Source organism: Melozone crissalis, unplaced genomic scaffold (genome assembly GCF_028551555.1).
Source record: "Melozone crissalis strain CALT ecotype California unplaced genomic scaffold, PUWL_Pcris_2 ptg000027l_1, whole genome shotgun sequence".
Lineage (NCBI taxonomy): Eukaryota > Metazoa > Chordata > Aves > Passeriformes > Passerellidae > Melozone > Melozone crissalis.
In genome coordinates, this window is record NW_026535805.1 from 27,346,864 (window position 1) to 27,371,822 (window position 24,959).

At 39.7% G+C, this 24,959-nt stretch overlaps 1 protein-coding gene across 2 annotated transcripts in view; it reads left to right on the top strand.

The window, feature by feature from the left end:
- ACTN2 (actinin alpha 2) overlaps positions 1-24,959 on the top strand; it is a 67,289-nt gene that overhangs the window by 38,831 nt on the left and 3,499 nt on the right. The window contains exons 9-20 of one of the 2 annotated variants that reach the window (XM_054279463.1): positions 2,205-2,297; positions 3,312-3,542; positions 4,657-4,804; positions 6,309-6,459; positions 13,515-13,623; positions 14,442-14,582; positions 14,730-14,912; positions 16,048-16,182; positions 16,667-16,846; positions 17,214-17,360; positions 23,584-23,661; positions 24,784-24,849. In XM_054279463.1, coding sequence (XP_054135438.1) covers positions 2,205-2,297; positions 3,312-3,542; positions 4,657-4,804; positions 6,309-6,459; positions 13,515-13,623; positions 14,442-14,582; positions 14,730-14,912; positions 16,048-16,182; positions 16,667-16,846; positions 17,214-17,360; positions 23,584-23,661; positions 24,784-24,849 — 1,662 coding nt within the window. The remainder of the gene's footprint in view (positions 1-2,204; positions 2,298-3,311; positions 3,543-4,656; positions 4,805-6,308; positions 6,460-13,514; positions 13,624-14,441; positions 14,583-14,729; positions 14,913-16,047; positions 16,183-16,666; positions 16,847-17,213; positions 17,361-23,583; positions 23,662-24,783; positions 24,850-24,959) is intronic. The other variant, XM_054279462.1, reaches the window with a different exon arrangement.

Below are 24,959 nucleotides of genomic sequence, written 5' to 3' on the forward strand. Positions count from 1 at the left end.
AATAAACCCTTCTCTTATGCTTTCAGGATTGTTTTAAAATGTTAAATGCTTAATGGTAAGTACAAACAGCAACATCAAATGATGCTACTAAGCAAAACAGAAACATGTATAGACATCTCAGACAAGCTCTGGAATCTTGTCCCAAAGAAAAGAATGAAAATTCTAAAAAGTAAGGTGGTTTGGAGTTAGGCATACTTCAGGTATTGGTAATATGAAAAATACTGATGATAAAAATGCTAACATGCAACTTCCACAGAACATCCCCCCAGACTGAAATGTAGTCTGTCTTTCCTGTGTCAAAACCCCCACAATTTAAGTCACTAGACATATGTGTGCCAATTCTTAAGCAGACCGTGCTGGTAAAATTAGGGTCACTCCCCCTATGAAAGTACTGCTGGATCGAGCTTAATGAAAAAAAAATCCTCCTCTTGGTATGAGCTTACATTGAATTTTTAGTGTAATTTTTATTCTGTCAGCACCCCTCAATCTAACAGTAAATTTTTTACAGCTTTGTAGAATTTCTCGGATACAGAGCTAAGGACAAGAAAACAGTAAGAAGGACATGAAGTGATGCATTTTTTTATTCATCCTATTTTCTACTCCTCGATTCCTTTTTTTCTTGTTTTATTTTAATTTCTCCCCCCTCTTGTAGATATTGTGAACACTCCCAAACCTGATGAGAGAGCTATCATGACATATGTTTCCTGCTTCTACCATGCTTTTGCTGGAGCAGAGCAGGTATAGATCAACTGTCTCTTCAGGTTGCTGTGTTTTTTGACTGGTTGTTTCACATTTCCACTAGTTTATTAAAAAAATCAACCTCAACTAATTTAGTACTATGTGGTTTTAATTAACATTTGAAAGTATCACTTGAGCACTAATATTTGTTTTTAACCAACTCTCAAACCTGTTTTAGTTAAATGTTGTGTAACAAGTTAACTTCTTTAATTCAAATACGCATTCTGTTTCTAATTTTGGGTCTTTTAGGACTGTTGATAATAATAACTGATAATTTTAAGGACTATTTCAGAAAACGCTTATTTGAAGATATTAAGTGGAGCTGCTGCTTGTTGCTACAACATCTTATGTGTTTGCTACATAACAGAATGTTTGACTTTTGGAGACTGAGATTTACTCATGCTGAGTAGTAATTTAGGGCTAGATTTTCAAAGATGCCCTAAGAGACAGAAAGGCACAGAAGGCATCCAACACAGTTTTTGTGCATGGTTCCCACAGAAGCTAACAGAATTATTTGTGGATGGAAGTACTAGTATAAGAGGCATGAACATAGCCGCAGATGTTCATGTAATTAATGGGATACTCACTTATAAATGTGGCACTTCCCACTCTTCTCTTTCATACATTTCTAGCCTACAAATGGACATAATCCAATTTATGTTACACAAAAAGCAACAAACCTTTAAAGTAGCTGATATTTTCCCTTGATCCTCAGGACTGAATTTCCCTTCCTGTCTGCTAGTCCCCTGTACCTTACCACAGCACAGCTGTGCTGTTGCACTCTCTCATTCCTGGGTAGGTGGGTTCTGCTATTCATGCAAAAGGGGAATTCCAAATACTCTGTAAGACAGGAGTCTACATGGATATTTATTTGATTAGATATATGCCAGAGTCATATTTTAATGAAAGTTCTGCTTTGTGGTATCAAACTAGTAAATTTAAAATATGACAGAGCTACACAGAGCCTTCACATATAAATTTGTTAGGAGGCATGAAAAGATTTTCTGTCAGTGGTTGAGCTGCACTTAATCTCAAAGGTTGTACATTTGATGTGCAGATATAGAGTGGTCTGAGACTCCTGCATCACATGTGGTGTCTATCCAGTGTGGCTAACAAATCTAATACTTTTTGGATATGACTTAAAAAAATAACCTAACAGGATATCTATAAGAATGGCCTAAGTTGTTTTTAAAAAGGAAAGATTTATTAGACAACTATTTGATAAGGCTTCATTGTACAACAAGGGGACCTCTGTGCTGATCCATGCCTCATTCAGGCCATTGGAATCTATGGCTGCAGAAGGAGGGAAAATGAGTATCTAAGCAACTTAGGAGCATAAATCACCGATTATAAAAAATATGGCGATCTTTTATTTGCAGCAGCCACATTCTCTCTCTTTCTCCAAGCCTACACCTTTCTCAGAATGTGTTTATGAATATGTTCTGTTTATTTGCTTTGTGTTACAGGCTGAGACTGCAGCTAACCGGATCTGTAAGGTGCTTGCTGTGAATCAGGAAAATGAGAGGTTGATGGAAGAGTATGAGAGACTAGCAAGTGAGGTAAGGATGCTCTATCTGTAATGTGGTGACAACAATGTTCATGAAATACTGAAAGCTGAAAGATGTGTGCACTCTCTTCAAGACAGAAGAGCAGAGACACTGTGAGGGTAAATCTCAAAGTGGCAGGTTTCAAAGCCAATGCCCAAAATATCGAGTTTTGGGTGACTCCTTTGCCACAGACTTCCTGTGTGACCGTCAGCAAATCAGTCAGTCTTGTTAAGGTGCCCAAAAGGTTGACTTGAGGATTGCCATCAATCTGCTCCAAGACCAGGCTTCCTGTTTCTCTAATCTTCAAAGACAGCCATCCTTGACCACATGTGGAACATACCAGATCAAGCAAGGCCCTTGGCTTTGTGTACTGCAGAGCACACCTGGAGAGGGTCTGTCAGGTTGTTCACAATCCATCTGTGAGCAAGGACAGCAGATGAATGTACAAATGAACGTGCTCCTCCTGTTCTTTCTAGTTTAATGACAAATCTGCTGAGCAGGACTACAAATGTAGAGTGCACAAATGAGAGCTCTCTTATCTTTTATTGCTTAATCTGCAAAAATAAACTGAAATCACCGCACTACTTTCTGTATTTAAATTTGCACTAATGGCCTTCTGAGTGAAGATTTTTATATGACCTCAGCCTGGTTTCTGTCCTGATCCCATAACTATGACAAACCTGAAAATCCAAGACCAATCGTTTTGAAAGTGGCAGTTGATACTGGGTAACTGAGATTTTGAGTAATTAAAGGAACCTTAGATGTATGTTTATCTTTCTGAAAATCATGTTATTTCTAGAAATACCTGGAATATCTGGGCAAATTTGTTATTTGTATAAAGCAATACAGTATAAAAATATTGTTTAGCTTTGAATATCTTGTGCTTACTCACCATTAAGGCATCAGTACTAACTGAAGTCAATGATATTAAAACAGAACAAACGTAAAATTTGTATGTTTGATAAAATCTTTTTTTTTGTTGTTTTTCCATTGCCTTTATTTGACTTGTTTTTGTTGGCTTGAAAGCTTTTGGAATGGATTCGCCGGACAATTCCTTGGCTGGAAAACAGGACCCCAGAAAAAACAATGCAGGCTATGCAGAAGAAATTAGAGGACTTCCGGGACTACCGCCGCAAGCACAAACCTCCCAAAGTCCAGGAGAAATGTCAGCTGGAGATCAATTTCAACACCCTGCAGACAAAACTGAGAATCAGCAATCGGCCTGCTTTCATGCCATCAGAGGGGAAAATGGTTTCAGTAAGTAAAGGAGGCTTTAATATTGTTTGTTTAATCAATGATCTCCCAAAAATGCCAATGTGAGGGATTGAAAAGGCATTCTAAGTCATTCTCAGAAACATCAGTTTGTTGTACTTTTTCAATACCACACTCCTTTTACACATTCCCTTTTGTTCTAGAATCTTGCTTTCTAATAAGCATGCTCCTGCCTCTTTGAAGGCTTTCCCAAAAGCAAATTATCTGGAGATGCAAGACGATATAGAGCTTCCTTTGGCAGTGTTATCAATACTCGTGTATCATTGAGTCAATGATTGCTTATTTAAGCAAAACTCATTTTTTTCCCTGACATTTTAATCATCAAACAGACAGACATTGCTCAATACATGTTTCTACATTTTTTCTATTCTGCTTTTTCTCTTATGTCTATGAAGATAAGAATAGCCCGTACCAAGAATTCTCATCTACTGATAAGTACTGTGACTTGACTGGGTGAAAACATTTCCTGTGGAATACAGCAAACCTGTTTCTGAACTCTATTCTATCATTGTGCTTTGTTTTTCATAAACAAAAAAAATTGCTCTGTCTGGAAAGGGTTATTGCTCACTCTTCATATGCAGAACATAAGGACCTTAGTACTTCAGCTTCCCACTCATGTCTTTTGAGTTTGCAAGAAAGCTCACAAAACTTTGTATACCACAGAAAGAGAAATCAATTTGTGTTCCAGAAGCATGCACCAAATCCTCTTGATAGTAATTATCTTGCTATTGTCCACTTGTGAAAGCAAAGCACTTTCATTTTGATAACACATAGATATATAATAAAAGAACACACACATTGTAAAATGGGAGGTAAAAGCAATATATTGTGAAGACATTGGACCTGTAGCCATGCTTGGAAACCATTTCTATAGGGGCTCCTTTCATAAGTGCCCCTGAACACAACACACTATGAGGAGCAGGTGTCCACACTAAAACACAACGCCCTGACAATGTTTTATATAATTCTGTGATTTTACAAAATCTGCACATAAAAACTTCTCTTTTTGAAGCCAAATTGTGAATGAATCAAAAATGTGTAAACTTAGATAAAAAGAGATTATAGTTTCATCCATCTCTCCCATGTATTCTCTTCACAGGATATTGCCGGCGCTTGGCAGAGACTTGAGCAAGCTGAGAAAGGCTATGAAGAGTGGCTGCTGAATGAAATACGGCGACTGGAAAGACTGGAACACTTGGCTGAGAAATTTAGGCAGAAGGCTTCCACTCATGAACAGTGGGCATATGGTGAGGAGAGATGGCTTTTAACATTTTTAGTATTTTAATGTTTGAAGTCGAACTGTCAGTGCTGAGTATTTGCCAGCTACAAACTCACTCATAAGTAGTTTGGACAATTTCAGACAATCTAAAATAATTACAGATAAAATATCAGGTTTTGTTGACTGTAGTCATGGTCCTAACTTGCTGGCATGTTGCTAATGAGATGTAACTGTAAAAATCATACTTGAGGCAGTGAGTCAAACTTAATGGGAATATTCTGCATTTGAATAGGGGCCATTACTGCTAATGCATTCCTACACAGTTGTACACCAGAAATGCAGTCATACCACTGGCTGAGTGTGGAATTCTTAACAGAAATATTCTGAGTTTATTATTATTTGGTCACCATGATGTTCTGAATAGTCCAGATAAACTACATGATACTGGACTTGTGTCTGCTTTGCTCCAAACTCTTAATTATAAACTATTAATAGTTCTGGCTTCAAATGGTAGCCTAACCTTACCTGTAGTTGTGACACCTGTAGGACCTTGCAGTGACATTCAGTTTTGTTGGGGCCTATTAAATGTAGGTCTGCTCCATCATCCTGGTGACTGTTTTCCTGTTTCTGCCATGCTTCTGGCTTTTCCCAGCTAGATTCTTTTGACACTGTGAAAATGAATCAGAGTCCATCCTCTTACAGTTGCTGGAAGCATGCAAGGCTGTAAATGGTTGCCAAGCAGATACTAGAAGGGAAACTACAGCCCTGAGAGCCGATTTTCTGAGCATAAACTCCTCATGGTGACAAGTCATAGCTGTGTGTAGGGAAAACTTCACATAAGCTGGTACACAGCAAGTGGAACAATAGTTGCTTCTGGCTCCAGGATTCACAGAGCTGCAAATGCCATGTGGTGAGTGCAGCTGCAGGGCCTGTCTGTGTGGATTCAGTTGTCCAACATAGGAGCTACTCAGCAGTAATATTTCAGTTCCTACTTAATCTTTGTTTCTCTAGCCTTTTGTAGATGAGTTGGCATTTTCCACTTAAAATTCAGAGTTCAATACAAAAGGCAGTCACACATCTCAGGTTTATTTTTTTTTAAGCACTGAAATGACTAATGAATTGAAGGCAGAACATAAAAAAAGAATAACAGATCATTAGTAAGAGTGAAGCTGAGCATAGCAATGTAATTTCTGTGTTTTTAAGTCTATTCTACAAAAAATTATCACAGTGGTTTAGAGATATAGTTTTTGCTAATATACCATTTTTATGCCAGTTTCTCCAGCAATGTAGTACTCACTATTTTAGACCTGTATAAGCTGCCTATGCAAAACCCAGGACATTACTGTGAGAGCTTTAAAAATATGTTTCCAATTAACATGTGCTGACAATTTGCTGCTGATTTCAGTGGGGGTGGGATTTAATTTCATACATTTGATTTTCACCATGCCTCAACTAAAAAGTTGATTAGATTTACAATTTTCCTAACAAATAAATTGCTAAAAAATGGGTAATATTTTTTTTTCCTCTTTCAGGCAAAGAGCAGACCTTGCTTCAGAAGGATTACGAGTCTGCCTCTCTGACAGAAGTCCGTGCCATGTTAAGGAAACATGAAGCTTTTGAGAGCGATTTGGCTGCTCACCAGGACAGGGTGGAACAGATCGCTGCCATTGCCCAGGAGCTGAAGTATGTTCCATTTAAAGACTTGCAGCTGCTGACATTTAACTTTGCGATAAACTCTTTCCAATGAATTTGATAGTGTCATAGGTACCAACGAAGGAATTCCAGGCATAGCTTCATAAGTATATTATCTGAGCTGGTCACTGAGACCTTTCCCTCATCTCCCCCTTACCCCCAACCAAATATAGATATTCAACTGAACAAAACTATTTGAAAAGAAACATTTTCAACTTGACTTTACAGTAATATTTCAGATTAGCTCTACCCATGAGACCATTGTGGGTTGATGGGAATCCTGGAGGTGTTTATTTCTCAGTTCATAAGGTCTGCTGACAGGTACAGGCTATAAGTTGTTTGACTTACAAAATAATTTCACTTACACAAATTACAGATCAAGTATCTTCACAAGAATATTGGTCCTTTCAAAACGCTTCACATCCCTTTATAATCTCTGTAATAGTGGGTAATGCACTGACTTCCTGCAGATTTAACTGTCTCTAATATGGTTATTTTCACAATCTCTTGGTATTATATTTGGAATTGCCATTTTCTCCATTTTACAGAAGGGACGCTGAAAACAAAATAATTTGCTCTCAGATTCCTGCCCTTGGCTTCCTTGAAGCTCTCCAAGTTTCAATTTCTCACCTTGAACTGGCAGAACAGTTACTGCTGAGAAATGGAATCTTAGAAACATGCCCTTTTTTCACTTTGTGAAGGACCATGACTCACAAACAGCTCCATCTTCATTAACAATTAAAAATCCGATACTTGTCTAAAAATGTAGTGTATCATATCTGATAGCAGCAGCACTTACAGTAATTGTGTAATTCCAATGGATTTCAAAGAAAAATTCCATCTTCGGGATTATTTAAATGAAGAAAAATTAAGCATAGTGGGCAGACTAAGTACTGTGCTTTGGTTAATGTGAAAGAAATCAGAAAAAAACACAGAGAATGGAGATTGCCCTGAATGTGTGAGATAATGAAACACTTTCTGGCATGCCTTGATCTCTGTTGTGGAGTTATTTCATAGGATGGCTTGGGTTGGAAGGGTTCTTAATGATCATTTAATTCCAAGACCCCTATCATGGACGGGGACATCTTCCACTAGATCACATTGTTCAACGCCCCTTGCCTTAAACACCTCTGGGTATGGGACATCCACAACTTCTCCAGGCAACCTGTTCCAGTGCCTCACCACCCTTACAGTAAAGAATTTCTTCCTAATATCCAGTCCAAACCTGCCCTCTTCCTCTTTAACGCCATTCCCCCTTGTCCTCATTAAAAGTACCTCTCCAGCTCTCCTATAAATCCCCTTTAGGCACTGAAAGGCTGCCATAAGGTATCCCCAAAACCTCTTGTCTGGACAGCCCCAACTCTCTCAGCCTGTGTTTTTAAGACAGATGCTCCACCACTCTGATCATCCTTGTGTCCCTTCTCTGGACCTGCTCCAACAGGTTCATGTCTTCTCTGGGGATCCCAGAGCTGGATGCAGGGTTCCAGGTGGGATCTCAGCAGAACAGAGGGGCAGAATCCCCTCCCTCACCTGCTGCCCACCCTGCTTTGGATGCAGCCCAGGACATGTTTGGCTTTCTGGGCTGGGAGTGCCCATGGCTGGGCCATATTTAGCTTCTTGTCAAGCAACATCCCCAAGTCCTTCCTCCCAGGGCTGCTCTCAATCCATTCTCTACCCAGCCCCTATTTGTGCTTGGGATTGCCCTGAGATTTGTTTCTCTTTATACTAAAGAAAGTTTCTGTAGCACCTAATCATTGCTACTTCAGCTTTATGAATGATGAGAAACTTTGGGAATGTAGCATACATAGCACAGCATCTGCTTACCAGTGTTTGAACCCTCTGTCCTTTACCTCTGGTGACGCCAGTGAGCACTGTATCCTGTCTATTCTGGGATCGTCTCTTCTCAGTTGTTTCAGTAATTTGCTGTGTGAAGTAAAACAAGTTATTTGTGGCCTGGGCTGCAAAGGTGCTGAAAGCTGATTGCATTTAGAGATGCTCTAATTTGACTTCTCTGCTTCTGTATACAATGGTGTTATCAGTGCCTGATTTTTCACTGTGGCTGTGTAACTGAATTAGGCTTAATGCCCATGGGGAACACTGAATGAAAGGTCATAAAGGTCAGGTTTTATCACTGGCTGCAAGCAAATGTGCAGCTTCTATTTAAATACTGATTTTAATTATTTATACATAATTCCTCCCACAATAAAATTATGGAGGAAAATGCTAATTTCTTTCTTAATCCATATTTTTAAAGAAGGACTAATGTCTGAATGCTAAGAAATGTGCATTGGCATCTGATACAAAGCCTGTTGAAGTCAGTGTGGGTATTTATTTCTTGATTTTCCTTTGTTTGGTTGGTGGGTTGATTGGTTTTTTTCCTCATCACTGGAGCAGGCCCTTACAGAAAGCATCATCGTCTGTGTCTAAATTCCAAGTCAGTACACCTCCACGTTTTGTTTTAATCAATCTCTTGGATGCCTAAAGTTGCAATTTCAAAGGAGAACTATTGCTGTATGACCTTGAACTCTACCTGTTACAGTTTCCTGTCCTGGTATTTCTGCTACAGCTCAGTCCACTGTGTGCTTAAGGTTAAAGTTGCTAAAGCTTGTTGATTGATGCTATTTAATAGAGAATTTATGTGTGTATGCAAACAGGCAATTCCAGCCAGGACGCTGCTATAAGATTATTGTGTTCCCAGCTTATATAAACTTAGATATTCCTTGGCAAAGAGGCATGACAGGGCTTGGATAGGGCTTTATACAAAGCTGAAGGGGACAGGCATTTCTAAAATGAGATTTGCCATTTATGACATAGTAAATGCTCATTTGAGTGAGCTGTGCTATAAAAACCCATACTGATTTATGATTTTATGTGCTAATTTCAATGTTTTCAACCATCAAGACAAAAATTTTGGAAAGTAGTTTCTTGCATATCTGTCACTTGTGGTACAGTGACTGATTTTCAGCCAAGCAGACCATTATCTGTAAGACTGATTTTAGAGTCATTTTGATTCTGAAGACCTGGGCTCAAATTGTGCTTACGTGCATGGTTAACATGAGCCTTGTTCTGAAGCACTGCTAAAACATGTTGCTCAGCAGGTTATTTTTGTGGCACTATCACTGTTCCCAAAGTGAGCTCACATTCAAGTGTTTCTCTGGATCAGGTCAAATTTTGACTGAATTTTTAATTTTTGACAGAGAAGATTGAGTTGCTCAGAAGATCAGTAGTGATAACTTAATGACTTAAATTCCAAAGGCTGTAGGTTTCAAGTGACCAAACAAATAGAAAGATTGTTCTCTCAGAAAGTCTGTAACACATGAGAAGCAGTACTTCAGGCACTGCAAAGTAAAAATTTTTATAAAATGTAAATCAGTCTCCTCAACGTTGAGAAAGATACAAAAATTAATAGAACAGGGAATGTAAGTCTGTGTTTTATTTCCAACTAATTAATCTTTGAGTTATTACTTCCTCTGCTCCTGCTTTGAGCAGAAAAATGTTCTTTGATACCTATAATACACTTACTTGAAGTAAACAACAGCGGGTTCAGAAAGGTAGTGGAGCTACACTGCTTAATGCCACTTGGTAAACTAACATAGGGTTTAGTTAGTTAGCACTATGGGTGCCCTTTATAAAAGTTGTTTTGATGTTATTCTCCTACCTATTTGTCCGCAGCACATATCCCTGGAAGGAACAGGATAGTAGAGATCTTACAGGGAATGACTGAATCTCCCTGGCAGAGCTTGTGGAGGAAGGTGGCGTATCACCTTCCAGGACTTTGACCACAGCTGGTACAATCAGTCCCTCACTTTCATGGAAGGACACCTGCCCTTACCCTTAATTGACAAAAGGGGATAAGTGATCCATTGAAGCAAAAATAAAGTTTGCTCACTCAGGAACATAATCTAATAACTTAATATGCTATAATGAAAAAAAAACAAACAACTTTCAGCCAAAAGCTCCTGACAGCAAAATCAATCTCAGCCAGTTTCATCCAAGACTCTATGCTTCTAACTTAAAATTTCTTAGCAGATAGATGGCTTTTGTTGAACCCCTTGAAGGCTGATGAAAAAGCTTCCAAAGAAGGAAGTGAGTTTTCCAGTTAAGGCGCTCTTGTACAGTGTCACTTGCTGGCAGTTTTCTCTTTACATATCAGAGTTTACTTTCACAATTCTGGGGTTTTTTTTGTTATTTTTTAAACTTGTTTAGAGGATTGGATTAAAGAATAGGCAGACTTGACATCTTACAAGTCTATAGGCTCTGATGGACTGCATCCATGAATGCTGAAAGAACTGTTGGATACCATAGTGAGGGTGCTCATGATGCTCTTTAAAAGGCCATGGCAGTCAGGAGAGGGGCCTGAGGACTGGAGGAAAGCAAATGTCACCCTAGTCTTCAGCAATGGCAGGAAAGGACTCGGGGAGCTACCAGCCTCCAGCCTCATCTCAATCCCTGGCAAGGTGATGGAGTGTCTGATTCTGGAGGCCATCTCTAGCCAGGGAAGACAGGAAGGTGATCAGGAGTAGTCAGGTAAATCACGCTTGACCATCCTGGTTGCCTTCTACAATGAGTCAGCTACCTGGATGGATGTGGGAAGACCAGTGGGTTTTGCCTCTCTTGACTTTAGTGAGGCTTTCAACACCATCCCTCACAACATCCTCATGGGCACAGTAGGAAGTGCAGGCTGGATGAGCAGACAGTGAGGTGCATTCAGAACTGTCTGAATGGCAGATCCCAGAGGCTTGTACCCAGTGGCACATGGCTGAGTTGTCACTTGTGGTGTCCCCCAAGGTCCGGCACTGGGCCCAGTGTTGTTCACCTTGTCCATCAATGCCTCAGGTGAAGGGGCAGGTGCCTCCTCAGCAGGTTCACTGACCACACAAAGCTGGGAGGAGGGGGCAGTACCCCAGAGGGCTGTGCAGCCCTTCAGAAGGAGCTGGGCAGGTTGGGGAGCTGGGCAGAGAAGAACTGACTGAAATTTATCTAAGGCACGAGCAGGGTCCTGCACCTGGGGAGGAAAAGCCCCTGCACCAGCACAGGCTGGGGGCTGAGCTGCTGGAAAGCTGCTCTGTGGAGAAGGACCTGGGAGTCCTGGTGGACAGCAAGCTGTCCAAGAGCCAGCAGTGTGTCCTCGTGGCCAAGAAGGCCAAAGGTCTCCTGGGATGGATTAGGAAGAGCATTGCCAGCAGGTCGAGGGAGGTGATCCTGCCCCTCTACTCAACCCTGGTGAGGCACATCTGGAATGCTGGGTCCAGTTCTGGGATCCTCAGTACAAGAGAGACATGGAGCTCCTGGAGCAGGCCAGTGGAGGGATGATGAGGGGACTAGAACATCTCTCTTATGAGGAAAGGCTGAGGGAGCTGGGCCTGTTCAGCCTCGAGCAGAGATGACTGAGAAGGGGCCTCATCCATGTCTATCAGTATCTAAAGGGAGGGTGCCAAGAGCCAGGCTCTTCTCAGTGGGGCTGAGCAGTAGGACAAGAGGCAACAGGCAGAAACTGATGCACAGGAAATTCCATCTGAATATGAGGAAGAACTTCTTCATTGTGAGAGTGACTAAGCACTGGAACAGGTTGTCAGGAGAGGTTGTGTAGTCTTCCTCACTGGAGATATTTAAGAACTGCTTGGCCTCAATTCTGTTACATATGCTCCAGCATGACCCACTCTAGTCCCTTCCAACCTGACCCACTATGCGATTTTGTAATTCTGTGATTCTGTTATGGTATTTTTTTACCTGTTTTACTATTCTTTACTTTCGACAGTCAATCTGAAGCTTCTTTTAAATAGTATACTTCTCATACTTCTCAGGTTTTTCCCAAACCAGATTGCTCTGACTGGGCTTAGAAGAAGCAACATGAACACTGCCCCTGGCCTACAGAGCTGCTGGCTTCTGGCCTCTGGCTTCACAGAGGAAAGCTGCCTCTGTTCTCATTTTGTCCTCTGTGACTCTCTGTATTACTGGCAGTGTGATCTGTTAATTCCTCTTGCCAATTGCCTAGAGAAGAATGCTCAAACAAAAAGGGAACAAATTCTATCAGCATTTGCTGTCTTGTTCAAGCCTCAAAGTAAACCTTAGATTGATTATTGCCATGTGTCACATATTTACAGCCCCTGTAACGTTTAGTACTGGGCAGAGTGTTCTCAAGGCAAAGCCAAGAGCTAAATTCAATGGATGGTGATGCACCAATAAAAGGGAGTTTCCAAAGTGTCAAATACATGTATTATGGATGATTTTCATTTGCCACTGAGATCAAAAGTTCAGTTTGAAGCAGAATCAGTCCAGAATCTCAGGACATAACCTCAAAAATTTATTCCAGTCTTAGGCTGAATAGTAAGTTGCTTTCTTCAGGATGATACTAGCCTATTAAGCAGGTGAAAAAGCAATGGTAACTGCTGTCCTTTGTGAATGCACTCATTCATCCTGGTGGAATATGTGGGTCTGGAGATCCCTGTTCTCTGAAGCAGCCAGTTCTGGGGTGTAGATCTGTGAGGAGATCCTGGAGAGGAAGATGAAAATTGTTCTCTGCTCCCCAGATCCTGGGAGCCCCTATAAGTACTGCCATGCTTGTGAGAGGTTATGCTTTGAATGCAACCTGATTTGTATTTCTCAAGTTAAATAATTTCAAAGCATGTAAGGAAAGGATCATTGGATTATTTAAAACAATGTAGATATTTCAGGCCAATTAATTTAAAAAGGTACCAATCTTTGCAAACTTGTTAAAGACCAAGACTAAAACATTCTGGCCATCAGGGGATCAAATTGCTTGTGCCACAGGAATAGCTACGACAAAGATCCTTGGACACTTTAATTGTGATTAATACCTGGGTGTCACTTGATTTTTCTCAGAACAGAGGGGATTGATCCTGTTCCTGTGCTGTGCTTCTTGAAATCCTGAATGCCTAAACACAATGTCTGTACTGAAACACTTGCTTACCTTAGGAGACATATTGCAAAGAAGAGGGGAAGAATTATTGAGGGCCAGTGGATGTGTTGACAGTGCTCCTGTCTTTCAAAAAGTCACACAGAGTTCTGCCTTTGCTCTTTCCTAGTGAACTGGACTACCACGATGCTGCAAGTGTCAATGATAGATGTCAAAAGATATGTGACCAATGGGACAGTCTGGGAACACTCACTCAGAAAAGGAGAGAGGCACTGGAGGTAAGCCATATAATAAGGATCAGCAGCTCAGCTGAGGAAGGGAGAGGGAAATGAATCATTTATTTCAGATCTGGAAATGGTGTGTTTGAGCATCCACTTTGGATCCAAACAGCAAAAAACCCTTTCCTCAGATAATTTTAATTTTTGTGTGGTTACTCTTGCAAATGGACTCAATTACTTAGTGTAGACTTGGCAGTACTGAGCTGCCACAGACAGTTTTAATGCAGCAACAAATGTCATGTGGTTTGTAGCACCCCTCTGTGGGAATCTGATGTCCAGCAAGGCTAAAAGAAGGTTACCTTCTCATACCAGTCTGAGTTTGCAATCTTGCATACCTTTCTGTCCAGCAGCAAGTTAATTTTTGGTAGTGAGTATTTCAAAGCACTGAGATACTTTGCAAAACCTCGTTCTTTTGGAAAAGAGGAAGTCACACACATAAATGCCAAGGTGAGAAATGTGTAATTCTTCCTTTTTGTACTTAAAAGAAATAAGCAAATCAAAATCAGCAGATTTTAATTCATTTGCAGATAGATCCCAAAAATACTTAATATATATGCATATTAAAATACTTAAAATATTAGTATTATACTTCATGAGCATACACCCACTCCTTGTAATGTGTTGGATATGAGAGTACTACTGCAATTAGTCCTGTTGCCTTAAGTGGGAATCCTTAAAGCAGGTGGTGAAATCAGTCAATGCAATCAAATGCATTTCAAAAGATGAGGCATGACTCTGTTTCTGGGTGGGTATGTGGTATGTGTGGAGCTAGATCTTGCCCTAATAACAAAAGAATGCACTTTTCCCAACCTGTACAGAGGACAGAGAAACTGCTTGAAACAATTGATCAGCTTCACCTGGAGTTTGCCAAAAGAGCTGCTCCATTCAACAACTGGATGGAAGGTGCTATGGAAGACCTACAGGACATGTTTATTGTTCATAGCATAGAGGAAATTCAGGTAATTGTATTATTTCCTGCATCTACACCCAGCAGCCAGGATGTTTGAGAGTCTGAAAGAGGAGCTGTGCTTAATTACAGCAGATCTTCCAGATGCTGGAAGAAAGGTTGGAGTTTTCATGCTTTCCCTCTCTGTTTCTGATTTTAGAGTTTAATCTCTGCACACGATCAGTTTAAAGCTACTTTGCCAGAGGCAGATGGTGAACGACAGGCCATACTGTCAATCCAGAATGAAGTTGAAAAAGTCATCCAGAGTTACAGCATGAGAATAAGTGCAACCAATCCTTACAGCACTGTTACAGTCGAAGAGATTCGCAGCAAGTGGGAAAAGGTAACGTATGCTAAATTGCTAAACACAGAAAGGACATTGTAACACATTGTTCCACTTGAGAATTACTGAGAATATTCAGAGAACTTTACAATACATCTCTAAATTATTCTAGATCCTCAGATGCCAAAATGAATTTCTACAGTATCTTATGCTCTCCCTTATGCTTGCCCAGCTCACTTCACAGTATCCCTTGCTCCTGTCATGCAGTATTACCTGTGCCCTCTTTGTCTTTCTGCCAGGACAAGAGAAGCATGTGTTGAGGTAGGTGCCTGGCTAGGGGTGCTGTTAAAAGTACAGGAAATTATTGCATTCTTTCTCTTAGTATAAAGGATAATTTTTGTGTTTCTTCTACTCAGATGCTGCTTTTCAAAATATGTTGTATAAAATCAGCATCTTTGGAACCATTAATGTCTCTGTCCAATTAGATTAAAACTGGCATTAGCAACTGAAAAGTACTGGGAAGGAATTAAAGAGAGGCACCTAGAGCAATCACACCAATTTAATTTCATTAGGAACCAAGACAGAAAAAGTGCTGCAGGTAAATTGTGTAAAATGTAGAATTACAGAAACTTACATGGACAAGAACACATCCTCAATGGGTAATAAAAATGAAGCAGTAAGGACTAAGGTTAGAATCTCCCTGGGAAATTCAGAAGGGTAGGCCAAACAAAAGCATTTGCAATGAATTAGAGACCTCCAGATGTGCATGACAGACAGAACATGTCTCATGTTATCCTATGCTAATGGAGGTGTTCAAATAAAATCAGACTCAAAAGAGTCAGTTTTGCACTTGACTCTAGAGATTGAAAAATCACCTTGATTTTTCAAAATAGAAACAAAGTAACTGCTCTAAGAGCAGTTAAAGTGAAATTGTCTCAAACTTGAATCCAGCCAGAGGTGAGAATTTCTTCTCTCTGCATGTCAGTCTCTCAGGTCAGGCTGCCTAAGACCATGTTACAAATTTCACATGTTAGCACAGATTTTGTAAATAAAACAGTGATCATTCTGGCTTGTTCTTCTGATACCGACCTTCAGACCAATGATGGAAATTAGTAGCTTTAGACTTACTTGTTCTATTTGTTTTTAAACTATTGCATTGTGCCTACTCACCTTTAGTGCCCTCCCACTGTAACAGGTGAAGCAGCTGGTGCCTCAGAGGGATCAATCCTTGCAGGAGGAATTAGCCCGCCAGCACGCCAACGAGCGCCTGCGCCGCCAGTTTGCTGCTCAGGCCAACGTCATCGGGCCATGGATCCAGACCAAGATGGAGGTGAGTGCCACACCCTCATGCCAAAGCTGATGAACAAAGTGATTTCTAATTTTTTCATCTTTATATACAGGGCAACAGCAAAGTCAGTGACAGTTCGCTAGCTGTTTGAGCCTAAACTATTTAGCGCCTGTTAAGATTATTCTTAAAACTTTGTGGAACTTTGTACAAGTGGTACCTTGATGGTGGACCAGGAGATTCAGCTTTGAAAAATCAATCACTAGCCAATTACTGTTTAGCTTCTGCTTTTTGTAGAAAAGATACCAGGTTCACTGGGGTCTCAACACTAATTCCAGATATGAATGTGACACATTTCTTTCGTAATGTATTTTTTACAGTAAAATTTCTCATCTCCACTGTATGAAGGTGTTATTACTGTCGCTTCTTAGTATAAAATACAACATATTTATGTGAACATTGGTCAAATTAGCACAGCTGAAGTTTAAATTTTTTGGGACTGGGGGGGTGTCTTTCTTTCTTTTGACAGGAAATTGCCCGCAGTTCTATTGAAATGACAGGGCCTTTGGAGGACCAGATGAATCAGCTGAAGCAATATGAGCACAATATCATTAATTATAAACACAATATTGACAAACTGGAAGGAGATCATCAGCTTATTCAAGAAGCCCTGGTGTTTGACAACAAGCACACCAACTATACCATGGAGGTAGCCCTTTACTCCCTTTTGTATTTATTAGTTCATTCTGTTCTTGTGTGCTGTGTAACTACCTTCCCTGATTTAAAGGGACTGCCACAGCAGAGGAAATTTGGCAGGCTTTCTGGCAGTCTCATAAGACTTGCTTTATTTTCATTTATTTTCATTTTTTAGTGATGGAGTAGCCATTTAGGAACCAATTTTGTATTTTTCTGAAGGCCATTTTTATTTTTAGTGATCCTTGGTCATAATACAGAGTTAGTGGTATGGAAAAAGTATCACATAAATATTTAGAGCTGATTTATTTCTTAATGCACTTTTTATACTCTTAAAAGAATATATTTGCTTCTGTAATAACTCAGAATTTTCTCTCTCATAGCACATCCGTGTTGGATGGGAGCTCCTGCTTACCACCATTGCTCGAACTATCAATGAGGTTGAGACTCAGATCCTCACAAGAGATGCCAAGGGTATCACCCAGGAACAGATGAATGACTTCAGAGCATCATTCAATCACTTTGACAGGGTACAGTACTCCTGCTTTTTCTCAGCTAGCAATATTTATTCTTCCCAAAAGCGAGTTTCTTGGCATTCCAAACATAAGCCTTTTAAAAAACCTGAAAATGAGCTAGCAATGGGCTCTTTTTAAAAAAGTAAAAAAGATCAGTTAAGAAAGAATTTATAAAGTCATGGGATGGCTTGGGTTGGAAGGGACTTCAAAGATCATCTAGTTCCACTCTCCCCACCTTGGGTAGGGATGCCATCCACTAGACCATGTTGCCCAGGGTTCCCCACAGCCTAGTAGCATTGTGCAAATAAATTAAAGATTAATTTTTGCTTTTTAAATGTAATGCAGAATTATAGCTGTGCTACTACGATTTAGTATTTGTCCGAATAATAAGCAGAACTGCATAAATTCATGTGATTTGGAAAATAACATGACTCTTTTATTTTAAGACTGTACAGCATGTTCTAAGTACTTGCTGTTGTTTCCATCTCATTAAATTTAGCTGTAATTTATATCACAGAAGATTTTTTTCCCCTTTGAATCACAACTTGTGTCTCTAGGGAATGTATTTGTAGGGAATATAGTTGGGACACTTACAGCTGTCCAGGAATATCTTTTATTTTTCTGGCTGTATGTAGGAAATAAGAGGCTATTACTTTTTTTAGTTATCTAAATATGGATGAATAAAAAAGTAGGAAGGAAAATAGTGCCGTGATGAAACTTAACTCACTTCTGTGAGTTATACAGTATTTATGGACAGGTTGTTATAAAGGTAACTATTAATATACACAATAGCAAAATATGTGCAAATGGGGATCTGACATTTGCAGTTGGAGAACAATCTGAACATGAGTTAGTTCTGATGCCTCTGTGCTCACATGAACCCACCTATAAAACCAAGTTCACAGTTCAAATGCTGAAAACTTACAATGCAGCACTAGTCTGTCAAGTCAGTCCTTCAAATAATTTCAGGGTACAGCAAAATGCCATTTCCTTTTCACTTACGTGCTGTTTGTCCAGCTCTACTCAAATTGGTTGCCATACATGCACTTTCATTTGATATGGAATGGATGCTGACAGTCAGTTTACTAAACCTTTTTTAGAATACACCTACCTGTTTAGGAAGAAGACCAGAATTATCAAACCTCTGCTTGCTGAAGAAACATACAAGCATAGGGAAATGTAGATGCACAGAACTAGGAATGGATTCTGTGGGAAAATCTTAATGTGATTCTGGTACAGCATAATTCTTTTTTGTATTTTCTAAGAAAGCAGAATATAACATCACAAAAGCAGAGATAGTTTTCCTGGGGTGGAAGGAAGTAGCATACCAAATGGCTTTCCCAATGCACTGGAGCAAATAATGGAGCAATTAGAGCTATTAAAAGCAGACAAAGTACCAGGCCTGGATAAATTACATGCCTGTACTTGAGAGACTTCTCTAAGGGAAACCAAGGTCTTTGCACAAAGATTTGACAGTGCCCTAAAGATAAGGAGGCAAAGTGATGGAATCCAAGTCTATTTTACACTGGATGGGCATTTCTAGCATCCCTGTACCTTTGTGGCTGGTAGGTGAGTTCTCTGTCCCGCTCGCAGCAAGGTTGGCTCTGTGGCTGAGGAAATACCACAGTCAGCTCTTGGTGCCTCAGGCTGCTTGAAGGGAGGAGCTAAATCCTACACCAATCAGCCCTACTGTGATGGATTTTCAGGCTTTGCAGATGCAGTAAGACACTTAAATACCAAAGCATAACACAGAGCAAGGCCTTAGGAAAGGCTGTATGACCTGGAAGAAGGTGGTTGTGTCACACAGCTGCTAGCACACTGGAGATGGGCTACAACAATAATGTGTAACACAAAATTGCTGCCCAGCTCTTAGATTCTTACCTGTCCCTGTCTGTCTCTTTACTCAGGCTACAATGGGTCATGGCTTCAGGCTGTGTCCCTTCTGTCCTGGCTCCTGTTGCAGGAAGCCTGAATGGCCAGGTCAGAAGCAGAAGGAGACTGATGTTTTATCTGTCATACATCCTCATCTGTTTCTGCAGCCTCAACAATGTGGGCCTGGTCTGCAAGTTTAGCTGTAGACCCTGCCTTTCCCCATGACAGATATAATCCGATACTTAAATAGAGAGGTCTGGAAGGATCCCATAAGGAAAGCACCATTTTTACAAATGCCCTCTTTAGTATACCCCATCCCTCAGAATGAAACAAGGGAAACTGGTCTAGGTGGACTTTTGCACTGACAGAGTGTAACAATTATTTTCTCAGTAGCATAATGCAAGTTAAAGAAAGGAAGAAGATAAGATCTAAAATGACTCAACCATCAAGCCAGGCTTTTTGCAGGGAACAGACAGTAGAAACACTGATAAAAGAGAAGTTTATAAGGATTAAATTACACTGTTATTTAATGGACAGATGAAACTCAATCTACACAGGCTAAAAGGAGGCTTTGAACAAACGTGTTGGAGAAATACAGGCTTGTTTTTCATTTTTCTATCTTTCCTGTGTCCTTGCACATTCGAATATTGGCGAATGAAGGCAATTCAGGGTGCTTCAGAGTTACTTCAGTATACATAAAATAATGAAGACTTTCTATTTGTTCATCTTTAGATAGAAAAGGCAGTAATGGATTGTTTTATGGCTTTGATTTCCTTAAATAGAAATGAAGATAAAACTGGATTATCTGAACATAGGCACTAGCATGAAAAATACTGTCTTCTTCATGTCAGATGGAATTATGTATATATGTAAAAATTTTGTGGCACTTAGCAGCATTTCTGAATGTCTGATACAGTTTAAAAATACACTTGAAGGATTGGATTGCTGTTCACCCTGATGAATAGCCAGAAAAGATCCCAAAAATGAATACTGTCACTGACAAGGAGGCTTTAAACATCTAAGTACAACAGAATAATTTATGCATGGTATAGCTCTGACTTGTGTGGCATTTTTCACATTTAAGACATTTCTTAATGTCTGACAGCGTGTGCTGAGGATGTCAGCAAAGTACTAATATGCAATTCCTTTCCCCATTTTAAAGTATGCATTTTGGTATACATAAATCTAAAAACTCTTTTTAGGGTGCTTCTAGAAACAACTTTCTTTACTTGTGAATCTGAGAAAGGAACCCCTGTCTTCCTCCCTGAGAAGAATATATTTTAAAAAATTCTCACAGTGCATGTGAGAATTACAAGGGCAGGAAGAGTCATGCTTCTTTCAGTGCATCCCCAGCAGAGATGTGCTGGCACAGAGAGCTTTACAAGTCATCCTTGAAAAGGCAAGTGGCAAACAGGGTCTCTCCCCTGGCTCATGGGGGTGAGAGCCCTCTTGGCTCTTGTGTTCCCAGCAGCCCTGCACACATGCTGGTGCCCCAGGGGTTATTCCTGAGGGTGCTGATGCTTACCCTTGCTTACCACTGCTGCCCCACTCCTTGCTAGAAATTGTGCCTGAAGGCACAGTCTAGTTGTAGTTATAAATATAAATCTTTAGCATTGCTGCTATATTTCCTTCCTTAATGTGACTGCATGGAGAAAAAAGAGAAAGTGGGACACAATGTCTGAATCAGAGAAGCGGCTTAGAAGTGTTCAAAATGGTGCATAGCTGAATAATGGTATGCAGCCAAATCAGGATACCACACAGATAGGTTGTCAGTCACTGGTTTTGACATCTCTTTATGCAGGGATTCCTTTTTCAGATTCAGTATATTTAGTAAATTCTAAATAAGATTGCAAAGTACGTGATGAAATATCTGCAGCTGCTCTGCCTGTACTATTTTAATGGCTGCTAATACATTCTACTATTGATTTTTCTGCAAACTCCAGATTTCAAGTAGGAGCTCTGCATGCAGAAAAATAGCATCATGCCACCCTATATTTTGCTAACAGAAAAACAACAGCTCTCTATTAAAGGAATCATATGTTTAGGCTTATGCAGGTCGATTAGCATTCAGGAAAATTAAGGACATATTTAAGAATGGATTAGTTTGACTCAGAAGTTCACTTGTTTTATTTGTAAGGTCACATATAAATTGCAAGGAGAAGGGAAAAGATTTCTGGGGACTAATAATGAAACATGAAGGAGATTTTAGTGTTTTTCTTTGTATTGGAAGGAAAATATAAGCAAGGAAAAGTTATTTATATTTGTTAAAAGATTAATTTCAGCTCCTAATGTTGGTCTGCAAACAATAAAAATAAATGTCAAGAACCATTTCCAATTGAGAAAGCCTTCACATGGGCTTGATCTATGCTTTAATTGCAAAATGCCATTGAATTCCATGAACCTCTGATATACTTCAAAGATGCTTTTTTTAGGCAACATATGATGAAGATTTGAAAATTTCACTACAAGAATGTGAAAACCTGCTATAGCACTTGGCACTACTACTTGGACCCTCACTGGGGAGTCCCATTTATCCATATGACTGTTCTGAGCTGCTGCACAGCCACTGCACTTCTCTCCTAAAGAAAATGGTATCTTGGAGCATGTGCCAGCCCCTGACTGCCATCTGCCCTTCACTGCCTCAGCTCCTGCTGCTGTGTGTGCCTGGTTGGGCAGCTCCTGCGTGCACTGCCCACCCACTGACCCAATCCCTGTGGATGAGGTGGTAGCTGGTGATCCTTCCCCAACACCAGCTAGAGGAGATGGAGGGGCAGGATTTGGCTCTTAGCTCCCATTTTTGTATCGTTTTGTTTGCAGTCACACAGAAGTATCGTCAGCTTTAGAAATGACGTAAAATGAGTAACTTCACCCCTGGTGGGACCTGCCATAGCCTGTCTCCAGTACAGCTTTTGAAAGTTTCAAACCAGCCTAGATTAACATTTTGAGAATGATAAAATAAGCCATTCTGAATGCTTTATAGCATCATCATAGCTTTATAGGAATCATCACATAAAATGGAAATATTAAAGGCTAGAAACTACTGTGATTATGGTTCTTAACTAAATGCTGCTCCAGATTTGTAACTTTGCTTTCTTCCTCTTCATTGACTTCCCACTGTTATTTTTCATCTTTCTTTTATGGGGCTGGTGAATGTTGATGCAGAGGCAGTCAATAACAGCATGATATTTTAAAAATGCATAGTGTTATTAACTTACTAAAGCACCACTTCATCCTATTAGTATATTAAACAAGCCCAGTGCATTTGTTAAACTCGTACAATTTTACCTATGCATAGCTATATAGAAATGTTAAAAATTAATTATTCATCTAGCAGACAGAAAACCTTGGATCTTCTCCAAACTGTCTGTAAAATCAATAAGGGTAATAGTTTTCATCTTGGAATATCTCCTTAATTGTATTTATGTTAACTCACTCTAAAGTATCCATCTGATAGGACACATTTTGTATGAACAGGAAGAAAAAGACAAGCCAATCTGTTTTTAAGAAGTTAGTGTGACTTCCTTCACCTGCAAAATAGAAAAATATATTGGTTCAAAACCATGTTCCAGTTTGATGTGTTTTTTTACTAGAAACCATTTAACCTGGAATTCAATGGTGCTTTTTAAGTCGGTTTTCAAAGCAAAACCTGACTATATATATTGTTAAAGAAGACAGATAACTGAAAATAAGTTGTCAGTTATAAATTTATTTTGTACTTGTCTCCTTTGAGACATGCATATTATATTAAGTAGTATTACCAGATCAAGAACAAAGTAACAGTAATTGAGTGGGGAAAACATGTTTTGCCTGGGTTCAGTGATATTTTTATTGCATCTCACATACACTGAATCACAGAATTACTGGGTTGGAAGAGACCTTCAAGATCATCGAGTCCAACCCATTCCCTGACACCTCAACTAAACCATGGCACTGAGGGCCACATCCAGTCTTTTTTTAAACACATCCAGGGATGGTGACTCCACCACCTCCCTGGGCAGACCCTTCCAGTACTTCCAGTACACTGTATGACAGCAGAAAAGGAAGGAAACAAATGGAAGTTCATAGAGTGAAATCTGCCTTGTCAGCAAAGGTATTTTAAAAAAGAGATGGAAGGAAGCAGAGTTTTAACTCTGTAGTTGAAGTGAGGACCCTCTTCAACTAAGAAAAAGTCTAAAGTATGAAACTGCAAAAACTGCACGCTTTTTAGGTAATTCATTGCATATGTTGACATTACATTTCCATGAAATTCTGGAAGAATGTAATTATTAATTTGTGAATGGAAGGTTCTTTACTAACCAACTAACCTGATCTGTGACTTTTCTTTCCTTTCCCCTTCCCAAATGCATGGCCTGTGATGGGATGCTAGGACGAATCTGACAATCTACAGTCTGATGAATTTAAAGCCTGCCTCATCAGTCTAGGACAGGTTGGAAATGACTTGCAGGTAGAGGAAACTAAAATAATTCTATTTTCAGATGTAACAATAGCCAAAAAGATTGCATGTTTAAACTCCAGTCTGTTGGTCATAATGCTTTGAAAAGATCCTGCCTCTGGGAAGACAACTGGTTTAGATGGACTGTCAGCATCACTTTGAGCTGTATCTTTTTTCATTTTTCAAAGATTTTTCAGATTGTTTGTTTTATTTGGTTTGAGATATTTTATTTGGACACTACTAGATGACTAGGAAAGCTCTTATGCTTCTTGCATTCAGACTTTTGTCACTTTTCCTTTCCTCAGACTCAATTTAAGTTCTCCTATGCTCTCTCCTAATATAGGATGACACAATTCTCTCCAAGGCTCTGCAATCTATCACAGCACAGAGGAAAGATTTATTTACCTTCTTACTTTCATGCCATTTTGTGTTTACTCAGCCTCAAATCTAGAATGTTGCAGATATGTCATTGACTGGAAAATGAGCAACCTCATTTCATACAAGGTCTTCAACTGATCTCCTAAGTCTTGCAGGTCTCACCCTTTAAGTCAGTATGCACATCTCTTGCTGTATTCAGGGTCTTGACAGCCTGTAGTCAGAAGGGAAATCCCTGTACTTATTTCCCATAAATCAGCAGACTGCTCTCATGATGTATTTACTTTGACCTTGGAATGAAGTATTTCATTGTTTTTCACTGTACTTTTGGCTGATAGAGATTCCACGCAGAACATTTCGAAGATATTTCATATCAGGGAGGCAGTTTGAGCATCTACTGAGTTTGATCAATTTAGTAACAAATTTTTCTCCTTGCTCTTCTCTTTGTCTTCTCTGGTTGTGTTCTCTGTGTTCTTGTCCCATTCATCTCCTCTTTTCCCTTCTCTCTCCCCTGACCTTTCCTGATGTTACTCCTTTTGTGGTGAAAATGTCTCTTTCCTGTGTGTAATATGTTAGTTACTTCTTCCTCTTTTTTTAAAACTGATGATGGTTCTGGTGACCTGATCGGGCAACATCAATGAATACTGTTCATGCACTGGATCCAATATGCCAATGGTCCAAACACATCATCTCTCTGGAAATTACCTTGGATTCTTCAAACCCTCCCTTCTATATTCCTTACATTGTTTTGGTCAATAGAGGAAGAATGGATTGATGGACCATGATGATTTCAGAGCTTGCTTAATTTCAATGGGTTATGATTTGGTACGAGTTTTAAGAAAAAATGTCAGCTGATTCTGCTTGCAGCTAAAATGTTAACCACAGCAATACTAAAGCTTATCTAAATAGAGAGGATACTAATGTCATTCACACTA